The sequence below is a fragment of the Malus sylvestris genome, chromosome 15, assembly GCF_916048215.2.
Source record: "Malus sylvestris chromosome 15, drMalSylv7.2, whole genome shotgun sequence".
In the NCBI taxonomy this organism is placed as follows: domain Eukaryota; kingdom Viridiplantae; phylum Streptophyta; class Magnoliopsida; order Rosales; family Rosaceae; genus Malus; species Malus sylvestris.
This window is the reverse complement of record NC_062274.1, coordinates 12,654,170-12,668,902: the sequence shown is the minus strand read 5'-3', so window position 1 is coordinate 12,668,902 and position 14,733 is coordinate 12,654,170. Positions and strand designations below refer to the sequence as shown.

The 14,733-nt window shown below is 35.3% G+C and overlaps 2 protein-coding genes and 1 long non-coding RNA gene across 3 annotated transcripts; 1 reads left to right on the top strand and 2 right to left on the bottom strand.

Annotated features, from left to right (window-relative positions):
• Positions 1-3,220: 3,220 nt before the first annotated feature.
• LOC126605715 (uncharacterized) lies at positions 3,221-5,451 on the bottom strand. The gene is made up of 2 exons (XR_007617032.1): positions 4,912-5,451; positions 3,221-4,365 (listed from the first exon to the last, which is right to left on the bottom strand). It is a non-coding gene; the product is annotated as an uncharacterized LOC126605715 (long non-coding RNA).
• Positions 5,452-10,223: 4,772 nt separating this feature from the next.
• On the bottom strand, positions 10,224-14,204 carry LOC126601558 (protein ALP1-like). The gene is made up of 2 exons (XM_050268279.1): positions 12,346-14,204; positions 10,224-10,373 (listed from the first exon to the last, which is right to left on the bottom strand). The coding sequence occupies exon 1, from the start codon at positions 13,784-13,786 to the stop codon at positions 12,371-12,373; it is 1,416 nt and encodes a 471-aa protein (XP_050124236.1). The 5' UTR covers positions 13,787-14,204; the 3' UTR covers positions 10,224-10,373; positions 12,346-12,370.
• On the top strand, positions 10,370-11,915 carry LOC126601559 (uncharacterized). The gene is made up of 2 exons (XM_050268280.1): positions 10,370-10,651; positions 11,098-11,915. Exons 1-2 carry the CDS (start codon positions 10,370-10,372, stop codon positions 11,830-11,832), a joined length of 1,017 nt encoding a protein of 338 aa, XP_050124237.1. The 3' UTR covers positions 11,833-11,915.
• Positions 14,205-14,733: the final 529 nt, after the last annotated feature.

Sequence of the window (14,733 nt, the reverse complement as noted above, 5' to 3'; positions counted from 1 at the left end):
TTGGGAGAAACATTGAAATAACTTTTTGATCGACCAATCAAGCGATATTATCAATTGAAAGTGATTAGCAACAGCGATAAATGGCAACTTTCTTGACCATTATAGGTACTACTTAAAGTAGATCGTACCTTCTCATGATGATCGATCTCATCATATATACTAGAGGTTCACCAACAACTATACCATGATGGCATCTAAAGTAGTATGGATATATAGACACTAAGATCATCTCCAACCCATGAAATAAAGCTTAAAATATAGGGAGCTTTAATGAAAAGGGCTTTAGCCAACAAAAATTTAACCTAAAACCATCCTAAAATGTTATTTAACCAAAAGGGCTCAAAGTTTAATAAAAAATCATCCAAAACTATTGTCCACAGGCCAATAAATATTCTATCGAGTCCATGCACCACCATAAGGACCAAAACTATTGGCAATATCTTGGGAATGTCTCCGCCTCCTCATCTTCTTTTTCCCTTCATCTTTCCTTGAGCCACTTTCCTCATGCCTGCTCTTCTCTCGCCTTGAGTCATTTTCTTCATATCTGATCTTCTTCCCCACCTCCCCATTTTCTTTTCCCTTCTTACTTGACTTCTCTTTAAATGAAGCTTTCTTCTTCTTTCCTGATGATTGCCCACTGTCACCTGAAACATAATCATGTCCCTGCGGCAGGGGATCATCTTCATCATCTAACTGCCAATTGCCCGGTAATTCCCCAATTTCAAAAACAATTCAAAGTTCAAATCAAAGTTGAAAAAGGAAGCATTCATCCGAACAAAGCCGCCGAACACAAGTTCAAAGAAGTTTAATGGCAGAAACTGGTGAAAAAGTGTCTGGAAAAAAAAAACCAAAACATAAAACTATTTCTGGAGAACCCAAAACATAACATTGTTTCTGGAAAAAAAAATCAGATACAGTGTTTGTTTTGTCTGGCACAAATAAACACTGTATGTGGAAAGAAAAGAACCAAAATCCAGAAAGAGTGACTTAAATTTCAGAAACAGTGATTTAGATTCTAGAAACAGTCTATGTTTGAACCTTTGACTGTTTCTTTTCTTTCATGCATTAGTTGATTATATTTAAGAAACAATGTGCTTAATTTGCTTTGAATTCAAATACAATGAATTTCACTATTTCTTTTCTAGCTTACATTTAAGAAACATTGTGTCTATTTCATTTGGATCCAGAAACAGTAACTTAGATTCAAAAAGTAAAGTAACTTAGGTTTCAGAAACAGTGACTTAGATTCCAGAAACAGTGTTACTTAAAATCTAGGGACAATTTATTTTTACAATCCAGAAACAGTGACCCGTCGTTATTATTGAATAGCATGCAGATCTCAAATTTATTTTCTGGAGAAACAAACTCAAATTTATTTTCTGGAGAAACAAACGATGAACTCCACTGATGAAAAAAAATTGAAAAATTGTATCTCGAATACACTATGAATAATAACGACGATCACATTTCAACGAAATAATACAAAATATAGCATGAGGATCTATATTTTGTTTCAAAGAAAAAGAAGAAGGTCTGCAAAACAACGATGAACTCCATTAACAACGAAAATCTAGAACTCAACCTAAAAAAGTTAGGGGTAAAATCAACAAATCATAATTTGTTATAGTTGGGCCATTTTTAGTTGGATACTTTAATATGAGCCTTGTACTAATCATTAAACAAAACTTATAACATGGTTTTTGATTAAAACTAAAACTTTTCAAGCCATTTTCATTAGTTTTCCTTAAAATATAAGCTTTAAACCCCCCCCCCAAAACATATCCAACCATTGGGCTAAAATAAGCTTTGGGGAGAAAATATACCTCTGGGCTAGATTCCCTAGGATTAAAGCATAGCTTAAATTATTCTGGACTCACAAAACTGTCATATTTCAAACCTTATTTTGTTTTTTACTTATAATCTAACGGCTATGATCAAATGAGATCAAATCTATGGGTAAAAAAAAAAAGATTTAACAGTCCAAAATGAAATCTAACATCTAAAATAATTTTAAAAAATAATTTAAATCAAATTTAACTTAAAACTTTATAAATACCTATATATTTGTATGATTTTTAATTACTTATTGAAATTTAAATATTTTTAGGTTAAAATGTTCATAAAAATAAATTAGGATAATCTACATCAAGTTTATTTTCAAAAAAGTTACCGAAACAAAAAAATTAGGCTAAAAACATTATTTAATAATCTTGGCAAAAATTTTAAGTCATACGGGTTGGAGGAGAAAATTTGTTTCGGGGTTATGGCTTAAATTTTTAAGCTTTATCTTAAGGGTTGGAGATGGTCTAAAGGTAATAATTCATAAACACACAAATATTTATATACTCTTTTATATATAAGCATTATTCTATATTGACTTTTTCTAAACCATAGAAATTAAAGAAAAATCAAACTCGGACATAGAGGGTTAAACATTGTTCTAACAAACTTAACTAAATTTAGATTTGCAAACGCACGTATATAACTCACTGTAAAACCAAATGAAAAGGAAAACTCCACTCTAGATTGGGCATAAAGTAATTACATATAAAAACGTTTTGCAGCAAATGAAAGGTGAGCAATTCTAATACATGTTAGAATAGTGGGCGACATTAAGACATGAAAAGTAGTTGAATCATATGACCTGTGCAACGCCTTTAGTCACTGTTTAAATTTATGGTGGCAGAAAGGTTGGTCTATAAATTGGATGTATCCAAATCCCCGTGGGAGCATCCATCTGTAAATCCAGCCAGTTCTTGCATAGATGACAGTTAAAAATATTCTTGGTGTGGTTCTTAGTAAGGACCATGCAAGATTGTTTGTACATAGAAAAAAAGCTTTAGTTGTCTCTAATATATAATAATCCAAGAGAAAAGACTAGAGAGCCTAATAAGACCAGCACACACTTGTCCATTGCCAGTGAAAAATATGGATGACCTTTTTTACACCATTTACTTTACCATAGTTGGCAAAACATAACCCTAATTTTCTTAAGCAGGGTTTCGGTTTCATGGACTTTCACTAATTTCTCCTCCTAGCCATTAAACAATCAAATAAGGGAATGATTTCCACACATCTTTTTTCATTTTTCACGCAACTATTTAAATGTACAAAATGGGAAAATGGGTGACTCGGAATCTTTTCTACTCTAATTAATTGCTCCAAAGCTAGCTTGAATAAACAAGCTTGACAGTAATCAAAAGAGCACGAGTTGAAAAGATGAAAAAGGCAACACAGACCTTTTGTGGTCCAGTGAACATTCAATATAAACCAACTGAAATTGTTGTCCTAGAACAAATTTGAGTAGTACTTAGTCCTTGGCGCATGATTTTTTACTAAGCCCTAAACTAAGTTATCTTTGCGATAAGCAAACCCATAAAAGAAAGACTTGCCAGCTATTTAGCTAAATCATCAAGGTCCACGTACTTTAATTACACGCACAAATAATTGAAATAATTGCATGTAGCAAGGCCGGCAAGGCAGATGAGAAACCGATGCAAGGTAATGACGGAGCCGGAAAATGATTCACACTTCTTTTTTTTCCTTGCCCTGCATACTAAGGACGTACAAAGTAAGCAAAGGAGTGCGTGAACATCATTTTTAAAGAATTAATCGTGGTCATGTATATGAATTCTGAGCATGAGCTTAGATAGATGCTGACCCCCATGACATCTGAGAATCTCATGTACATGTATGCATATAATATGGCTGCACTCTATCTGAACTATCTCTCTGCAACTTTATCAACCGACAGTACGGTGTAGAGTTACATAGCCATAGGCATGGAGGATAATGTAGCATGTTAAATGTTTGAAATTATATCATCTTAATTAGCATTTTAGAGCTTGTTTAGAAGTGTTCTTAAATAGCTAAACACATTTTTGGTGAAAATATTTTTAAAACAATTTCTTAGTAAAATGTAAGCGAATCCTAAAAAAGCACTTCAAGTGCCTTTAGAGTTTTTCAAATTTGTTTTCAATCATTTTAAAAACATTAACTAACGAGCACTTAATCGTTTTCAAAGGGGGTATACTGCCTGCAATACATGGAACCAAGACATGTGTAAACAATGTAAAGCTTGATTAACTAAACAGTTAAATCAAGTCCACTGATAATTAAACAATATAATTAAAAGACAAGAATCAAATCTTTGCTTGCAGGATTTAATATAAAATATATCAATCATTAAACAGTGTTCATTGAATGTTAAAGTACAAATGGATCAGAGATCGAATTACTTATCAAGAATGTTCTCTGAAGTCTCAATCCGAGAGAGAGAGGGAGTTTACAGAAGATTCCCCTTCAACAGAACTGCGTTGTAATTTGTCACCGCCGAAACAACTCACAGAGGAGATCAATCAATCACTGGGTAAGAACAATTTTGGAAATTTTTACAGGCAAACTTTGTGTTAGATTTAATTTATGAAAATATTTTTACATAGATCACATACAGATAAGGAGAGAAATATATCACATCCCCAGGTAATCAATCATACATGAAAAACTATAAAACCTCCAACGAAAATTAGGGTTGAAATCATTTTCCATTGTAGCATCGTTTACAAAACCACTACCTACCTCAAATCATCAAAGACTGGTTCTTTTATGGGAATCGAGCAATAAATCAACTTATAATCATGTCAAAACAATCAATCACTTATGCGTGGATGGCACAAAAATCATGTTGGAATAAAATTGTGAAAGACTAAATTTTGCAGGGATTTGAAAAATAAATTGACTTGAAATGGTGATGAAAAAATCACTCACTTATCAGTAAGTCAAACAATTGAGCAAAATTACACAAAATTTGTATAATTTAGAGTCCTTACATAAAATAATAAAATTAGGTATAGATGTTTAGGGTTCATATAATTTCTAAGAGAAGAGAGACGTACGATTAAGAAAATATACCAAGATATGAGGGACAATGGAGATCCGATATGTGAGTGAATTTATTGAGCCTATCTGTATCTTCCCACAGCTTTATTGAACCGCAAACCAAGTTAAGAGGAATAGAGAGACTGAGTCGACTCACTCCAAAGATCGGTCGATCTCGTCATACATGGATGCTGTTCAAGAAAGCTGTGGAAGAATACAAAGAGGATCATCATCTTCTATCTATTAGAGAGAAATAGAGAGCGCCAAGGCCATATATATCTAGAGTGAGAGAGAGAGAGAGAGAAAGATAAGATGGCTAAGAAGCTTTAGCCAATCAGAGAACGACAACAAGAGCAAACCCCAAAAGGGGAGATGCAGATGCAGCAGTTTATTAGGCAGAGGACGAAGAGGAGGATGTGGTGGAGGTGTAGGTTTAGGAGAAGGATATGTTGGTATTTATAATAAAAACTTGAGGGTTTCTCCCTTTTTTTGTATTTATTTTTTTCCTTTTATTTTTATATTTTTTACCATCAATCCCGAGAAGAATATTGGGCCTGAGATTTTACAGTCACAGATTATACTGCTGGACCTCCACCTTTTTTTTTTTCAAACCCTATTAAACGCTGACTACATTCCGATGCGTATTAATAGAGGCCCTAATGATAAAGAACGTAATTATTTAATAGCTAATTAAGTGAAAAACCGTTCTTAATAAATATAAGTGCGGCTAGGATGCAACTTGCCGGATCTGACGGTGGCTGGTTGCCCTAGTGGGGGCAGGCTATCGGGACCCCTTTCCAGATCTGTCTCTGTTATTTATCGGTCAAAAGGTTTTGTTTGCCTGACTAGCTGTAAAGCATGTGGGTTGCACTTAGCAAGTTTTCACCCTAAACCCTAATCAAAATAAACTCCCACGGTTTTTTTCATTCCTCCTTTTTGTTTTTTTTATTCCCTTATTTTCGCCCTTGTTTCGTTTGTGAAAAGGTATTGATGGGAAACTAACTGTTGAAATATTAGTATTTAGGTTTGTTTTAATATTTGAAAAAGTAAAGTGGAAGATAGATTTCTCGTATTTAGATAATGTTAAGAAAGTAAGATGTAGATGGCGTTTTCTTTCTTTTTTCATATTTGATTTGTGTGTGGATTGGAAACAAATTTTGCTTAATTTTCTAATTATATCTTTCAAGATACGTAATCAAACCTTTTCTCAACATTGGAAATTACAAAGCGTAATTGTGCTTTCATGAAACAGGAAAATTAAAACCAAACTTGTCGGGAGTATCACTTTCTCGCTTAATTTTCCTAACAGGTGAGAAAACTTTTCTCAAGATTAAATTTACTAAATAAGGGGTTTGTATCTCCGTTTGACTTTGGCTCATGAGGTGGCGGATTGTATGTAAAATAATTTACGAATCCTGGAATAACGGCTGACTCTAACCATGGACTTGAAGAGTGGAGAGCAACACAAAGTTAGTTAAAAACGTTAACTTTTCAATCCAAAATGCCGAGTTCGGTTTGTTCCGCCGTTTTATCGTTTGTATAAGAAGATTTTCGCCCATAATATGTTTGTGAAAAGGTATTGATGAGAAACTAACCGTTGGAATATTAGTTTCTAGGTTTATTTGAATATATATTTGGGAAAGTAAAGTGGAAGGTAGCTAGATTTCTTGTGTTTAGATAATGCTAGGAAAGTAAGCTGTAAATGACGTTTTATTTCCTTTTTCGTGTTTGATTTGTGTGCAAATTGGAAACAAATTCTGCTCAATTTTCTAATTATATCTTTCAAGATACGTAACCAAACCTTTTCCTAAAATTGGAAATTAGAAAGCGTATGAAACAGGAAAATCAAATCCAAACTTGTCTGAGAGTATCACTTTCTTACTTATTTTCCTAACAAGTGAGAAACCTTTTCTCAAGATTAAATTTACTAAATAAGGGGTTTGTATCTCCATTTGATTTTGGCTCATGAGGTGGCTGATTCAAGTATATATGTAACATAATGAAAATGAATCCGATCGCGTATCCTGAAATGACGGCTTGACTCTATCCATGGTCTCGAAGAGTGGAGAGCAACACAAAGTTAGTTAAAAAAAAAAAAACTTTTCAGTCCGAAATGCCGAGTTCGGTTCGTTCCACCGTTAATATCGCTTGTATAAAACGGAAACGTGAACCCCTGTGGTAATTCTTAAAAACAAAACTAACTAAAAAAAACAAAACAATAACAATAATTCTCAAATTCTCAAACTATTGGGGAGCCTCATGATCTAATTTGAATATTTAAACAACTGACACCTACATCACAGTACAACTGTTCCAATGTGGCTGTGGTCCAACATGTATACCTTCTTTTGCTTAAGCAATCTAAATTATGCACACAAGTAAACCATCAAGTGATATTCTGTTAAAATTTCAAATCAACAGAACAAAATAAATATCTAAATTATAGTGGAAATGAAATTGCAGTCGAATTTAAACTTAAAAGAAGTGTGAAGAAATAAAAATTGGGAGCAGTCACATGGCGGCATGTGGGGGCGACCCCACCCGTGGGAGGGTGTGTGAGAGGGTATGTGACAGTAGTACACTCCCGAATTTCCCGGAACGGAGGTCGCTTTGTCGGGTTGTATTGGCGGAACACGATGCGTCGATCCCAAACTCCACTCTGGGGAAGCTCCTAAACCTTAACAATGGTTGGTGTGCATATTAAGGCACTATGCACCAACCCCTCGTCATCAGAATTTTTTATATGACACAGATACACTATTAGCATCTTAATCGTTATAAAAATATAAATTTACTATTGTCGTTGTATCGTAAAAATCTTTCTCCTTTTCCTCTTTTATATTGGATTTGTGATGTGTAATTAGTGATCCATGGATGCTATGTTATGTGATTATGCTAGTGGGTCCTCCAACGTGCATGTTTAAGTATTTTAAACAGTTTTTAGAGTTAAAAACGCAAATACTAATTAAGCAAGGGAAATTTTATTTAAACTCATTTAACCTCTCTTTACACCTAACTTAAATTTTAAAGGTTAATTGTCTATTTTACCTTATTGCATAATTACTATTAAGTACAAAATGAAATTAATAATAAAACTCAAATTTATCAATAAACCCAAAGACTATAATTAAACCCTACGATCACTTTTGTTTATCCTACGTTCATTCTGGCTAAAACCCTAATAGCTCTAATAGAGAAAAATAAGTTTTTTTTATTGATGGATGGTGATTTTGAAGTTTTAAATCCTCCAACCAAGGTATGACTCAATTTATGAATTTTTTGTTCATTTGATTTCAATTTTTTAGAGTGTAGAGGAGGAGAACATTGCCGGCCAGCTATCTCTAATCTCTATTCATGTGGAATATGATGGTGACGAGGAGGAGGAGAACATGACGTTGGAATTGAAACAGAGAATAGCCAAGGAGGAGGAGAACATGAGGTTGGAATTGAAACAGAGAATAGCCATCAAGCTTAAGGGATCGATATCTGCAGCACATAAAGAAGACAAATATTTTCTACTAATCCTGGATGATGTTCCTTACGAGCAGTCTGTGAAAGACATTATCTCAGAACTGAAGACGCTGCCGGGTTTGAATGATATGAGTTCTTTTAAGGTTTTAATAACTAGAGATGATGGTGGCAAAAAGCGCACCGAAAAGGAGGAGCACGGAGAAATTCAGACCCTCCACTCATGGCTGCATAGCATAAATCGATGGAATCTTGTTGTGGATTTAGAACCCAAAATATTTCTAGATCACTTCCTTGCCATGGAACAAATTACAGGAGGAGCTTCCACCCATCAAATTTAGCTTCTAAAAATCAAATGGGTGTAAAAATAAATCCACGTATTGAATTGGGTTTATGGGGGTATATTAGGTATTAAATTTGAGTTTAAAGAGATATTAATAGTTTAGTTAAAAATCAAATGGGTGCAAAGAGTAAGTTGGGTGTAGAAATAATTGATAAAGAAAAAGAAAGCGTTTAAAGTTATAAGCAGCTGGCACTCACTGATTAATCCCTTCTTAATCATCTTTTCACCGAAATTAATCTATGCTTTATCATCAATATTCATCACTTGTCATTTCTTTTGATTTGAGACTCATCAACCACCTCTCCCTTCTCCGCAATTTGATCCACTTTTGCTGCATCATTCACCACTCTGCGGAGTTTTCGAGCAATTGGGGATTGGGATTGATTAAGATCAGTAAAAATTAATTTTTATTTCTTTTGTCCAACCATTTTATTGTTTTTATTTTTTTTGTTTAATACGATAGCGGTTACGAATATGTATCATGTTGTGTATAGTTGACAAGGGATATATAGCATAGTGTTGTGGAGTAACATTATCTTACCAGAGGAAATCTGACGATTGTCAACATAAACAATAAATTTGAACCAAAATCCATAATTTATCAATTAGGCTTATCATAAGGGGAAAATCTTTGCTTTTTAGTATCTGTAGGGAAAAATATTTGCTTTTTATTAGGCTTTTCATTGCCCGCAACCCCAAGGGATTGTCTAGTGAAAAGTGCAAAAGTTCGGAACTCTCATTTCGATTTTGAACTTGCATGGGTATGTTTCTTAGGGCCATCGTTTATGCTTTGACGTATAATTTGACCTAGGGGCTAACAGTACATTGTCGTCTCATATGGTATCGGGGTTGCATGAGAAGGGGGAGTAGTTTGTTACTAATATATGGTGAGAAACCTCATGTATTCAAATAAATAAGTAAATAAAACCTCACTATGCGTATGATTGTAAGAGCACCTCCAGCGGGGGAGGTTGCTCGGGGGCCAGTGGGTCAAACAGTAGCAAATTGCTGGGGGGATGACCTCCAGCGTATGGAAGCCCGAGCGACAGGCGAGGCCCGAGGAGCAGGCCCGTCGAGGATTGCCAGCCCGAGAGCCCGAGGGCTGCGTCAGGCGCGTGCGTTTCACGCGCGCGTGGGCGCGAGTCGTCCGACAAAAAAACAGGGCAGGGGCTCGCGATTTCAGTTTTGAAAAGTTACCGTTGGGGAAGCCACGTGGCTTCCCCATGTCCGTTTGATTGAAACGGTCCTATTTTATGGGCCGTTGGATTTCCAACGGTAAAAAACATTTAAAAATCTAATTTAATTTCATCCGTTTGATCTAAGATCAACGGTCCACGTTATTAGGCTTTGTAAATTAAAAAGAAAAAAGAAAAAACAGTTTAAAAATCTAAAATGTTACCGTTGTGACACGTGGCACAATCTGGAGTGTTGGAATTTAAATTTTTTTAAATCCAACGGCAGAGATTAATTAGGTGAATAAAAATTAAAAAAAAATGTAAAAAAATTCTTAAAAATCCGAAAAAAAATTATGAAAAATTATAAAAAATTTTGATTTCACTTCACCTATAAATACCTTCTCATTATCTTCTACCCTACACCACAATTTCATATTTTCTCAACTACTTTCAACCACATTCCTATCTTTCTTTCAAAGTTTCAATCCAATTTTTTTCCAACAAAATGACTACTCAACCAGGTACGAATTGGACGCTTCTTGAAGATGTTGCGTTGTGTACTAGTTGGGTTCAAGTTACTCATGATTCGATTACGGGTAATGAGATGCAGTTGCGAGAAATGTGGAGTCTTATTCATTCCAATTATCTTGAGAAAATGGGTGGGCAAAGAACTAAGGAATCGATGTCCAGTCGTTGGAAATTACTTAGTCAATCGTTTAGTACGTGGAGAGACGCCTTGGCACAAGCTAGTGGTAATCTTCGAAGTGGGGAAAATTTAACGGATCAGGTAACAATATATTATTTATTTGTTAGCTACTTTCATTATATTTATTTGTTTGTATTATTTATTTGTTATCTTCTTTCATTATAATTATTTGTTAGCTACTTTCATTATATTTATTTGTTTGTATTATTTGTTACCTACTTTCATTATAATTATTTGTTAGCTACTTTCATTATAATTATTTGTTTGTATTATTTATTTGTTACCTACTTTCATTATAATTATTTGGTTGTATTATTTATTTGTTACCTACTTTCATTATAATTATTTGTTAGCTACTTTCATTATATTTATTTGTTTGTATTATTTATTTGTTACCTACTTTCATTATAATTATTTGTTAGCTACTTTCATTTATAATTATTTGTTTGTATTATTTATTTGTTACATACTTTCATTATAATTATTTATTTGTTACCTATTCTCATTATAATTATTTGTTTGTGTAGGAACTTCAAGCACAAGCTTGGTATGGTGCCAAAACCAAAAGCAAAAACAAAACATTCACCCGGTTTGAATGTTGGAATATTGTCAAAGATTGTCCTAAATTTAGAGTTGTGCATGTCGGTCCAGAAGTTTTCATGAACAGCACCCCTCTACACTCTACACCTGAGCATGCCTCGCATGATCATGATGAAGATGATGAAGAAGTGCCTGAAACGCCCCCCGTTGAACAAGCGTCGGGGTCGACCCGTTATCCAATTAGGCCTCAAGGTAAGAAGGCTTCAAAGAGAAAAGGTAATGCTTCCAAGAATGATTATGCAAAGTATATGGAAGATCTTGCCCGCCAAGGTGAATTGAATTTGGCCCGGGAAATGGCTAAATTTGAGGCTGATAAGGCTAGAGAGGATGCAAAAGCTGCAGCTTTTGAGAGAAAATTTGAAGCTGATGAGAGAGAAAGAGAACTACTTCGGCAAGAAAGGGAACATAGAAGAGAAGAAAGAATGGCTGAACGAGATCGTGACATTATGAAGGAGCCTTTAGAAGGGAAGTCTCCAGACTCTAAATATTTTTGGAAGTCAGAGAAAGCGGATGTGTTGCGAAGGAGGCGTGCAAGAGAAGCGAGAGCAAGAGGAGATGGTCCTAGCACCACAAGAGAAGATTATCCTAGCATGACAAGAGAAGATCATCCTAGCACCACAAATTGGTTAGGTGATGGTTATCATCCATTCACGAACCCATAATTTTCCAATCAATTCGGGTTGTAATTTCTTATTCGGGTTGTAATTTCTTATTCATTGAATAGAGTACTTTATGTTGTTTCCAATTTATTGAACTTAGTACTTTATTCAAAACACATTTAAACACACCAAATAAAATAACATCAACACACCAAATAAACACACCAAATAAAAACAAACACCAAATAAAATAAAATTACATTTCAACTCACTAAATGAACTAAAAAAACACACCACATAAAATAAAATAAACACACCAAATAAAAACAAACACCAAATAAAATAAAATTACATTTCATCTCACTAAATGAACTAAAAAAACACACCACATAAAATAAAATAAACACACCAAATAAAATAAAATTACATTTCAACTCACTAAATGAACTAAAAAAACACACCACATAAAATAAAATAAACACACCAAATAAAAACAAACACCAAATAAAATAAAATTACATTTCAACTCACTAAATGAACTAAAAAAACACACCACATAAAATAAAATAAACACACCAAATAAAAACAAACACTAATGAACTTAAGTATCGTCAGCACCCCTCAATTCCCACTGGTGCTCTATCAAGTCAAGTTGGCGGGCATTGTGCATATTTGACCTTTGAAGTGCAGTATATCGTTGGATGATCCTTTCATTGTAACGTCCATCCCTTTCTAATGGCTCATGTTGCACGGGCTCATCGGTGGCGTCATGAGCACAATATATACGTGTTCTTGAATTGTTCATCGTGTCTGGCTCATATTCATCAACGGCTTCATAATCGTACTCATCTTCCACAATCATGTTGTGAAGAATGATGCACGTCATCATGATGGATCGAAGCGACTCTACATCAAACAATCTGGCAGCACCCCTGATGATCGCCCAGCGAGCTTGGAGGATACCGAAACAACGCTCCACATCCTTCCTGCACCCTTCTTGACATCTTGCAAAGTGTTTTTCCTTTGCACTGCGCGGACGTGGCACTGTTTTGACAAATGTTGACCACCTTGGGTAAATGCCATCAGCTAGGTAGTATGGCCCGTCGTACATACGTCCATTGACCTCATACGTGACTTTTGGTGCATTTCCTTGCAGGACATCGTTGAACACTGGGGATTGGGCAAGGACGTTGAGGTCATTTTGAGCTCCCGGAACCCCGAAAAAGGCGTGCCAAATCCATGTATCAAAAGATGCCACCGCCTCCAAAATGATACTTTTTGATCCTTTTCTGTCCCCATAAGCGCCTTGCCATGCACTTGGACAGTTTTTCCAAGTCCAGTGCATACAATCAATGCTTCCAATCATCCCTGGAAAACCTCGCATCTCGCCTTTCTTCAGAAGCCTTTGCAAGTCCATATGAGTAGGTCTCCGGAGGTACTCTGCGGTGTAGATAGATTCGATTGCCGAACAAAACCTCATGAGGGACTCAAGAATGGTTGATTGTCCCATCCTCGTTATCTCGTCCACTTGGTCTGCAGCTGCTCCATATGCAAGCATCCGCAAGGCAGCAGTAATTTTTTGCTGAGGCAGGAGACCCATAGCACCAAAAGCATCCGGCTTTTGCACAAAGTAAGAATCATGGTTGCAAACAGCGCCCATGATTTTGTTGAACAAATGTCGTTCCATTCTAAAACGACGTCGGAAGTATGTTTCAGGGAATGCACTGTTACGGACAAAATAATCGTCCAAGAGCTCCTGACCTCGTCGTTGCCTGTTTCTATCAATGTTTACAGCACGGTTGGGCCTGCAGATATGAGCCACAGCTTGGACGACTCGACGGGATTGTGAGGCTCCTGCCATTCTTGATTCGTCATCTCTCCGTCTACGCTCGTCATCCTCTTCCATCTCATTTTGGGCCCAATCCCTAACATTGAACATTCCTTGTGATTGGTTAAACAATTCTTCCTCTTCTTGCTCGATTTCCCACATCATCTTTGAAGAAGAAGAAGAAGACATTGTAAAAAGGAAGCAGAAACTATGAATAATGATAGGGATTTTGGTGAAGAAGGAAGCAAAAACTATGAATAATGATAGGGATTTTGGCGAAGAAGGAAGCAGAAACTATGAATAATGATAGAGATCTTGAGAAAATTGGTGTGAGATTTATGAGGATGGATGGGGGATTATATGGAGGATTTAGAAGGGATTAGGTTGTAGATAATGCCACGTGGCATGCCGTCATTCGTTAAAAATCTGGTGGAAATCTATCCTCAAAGATTGTAATCGGATTGTGACACGTGGCACGACGTGATTGGTTAAAAATCTTATCAGAAATCCATCACCAATAATTGTCTTTTCAGATAATGACACGTGCCTTGACACAACGATTAAAAATCTTATCGGAAATCCATCACCAATAATTTTCTTTGCGGATAATGACACGTGGCGCAACGAGAACGATTAAAAATCTTATCCGAAATAACAAATATAATTATTTTGAATTATTTTATAAATACAAAAATACAAAAATTTTATTGCTATTGGCTTTTCGGATAATGACACGTGGTGCAACGAGAACGATTAAAAATCTTATCCGAAATTACAAATAAAATTATTATGTATTATTTTATAAATAAAAAAATATTAATATTTTATTGCCAATTGCCAGGGCTATTCAGTGCAGGGGTGGAGATGCAAAAGGCAATTGACAGGGGAATGCACTATTCATTAAAGGCAGTTACTGTTCACTAGGTGGATTAAATAGTGAATTGCCTGGGGGGAGGGCTCCTACACTGGAGTTGCTCTAACAAGTAGTGTCACTCCTCCTATTACTAATTCGTTTTATCATGAAAATTCATTTACAATATCAAAGCATACCGACTTGAAAACCCGATGACCATATATATATGTATATGTTTCACGTCATCGTCCACATTACTTAATATGTGTTTATGTTGCCTACA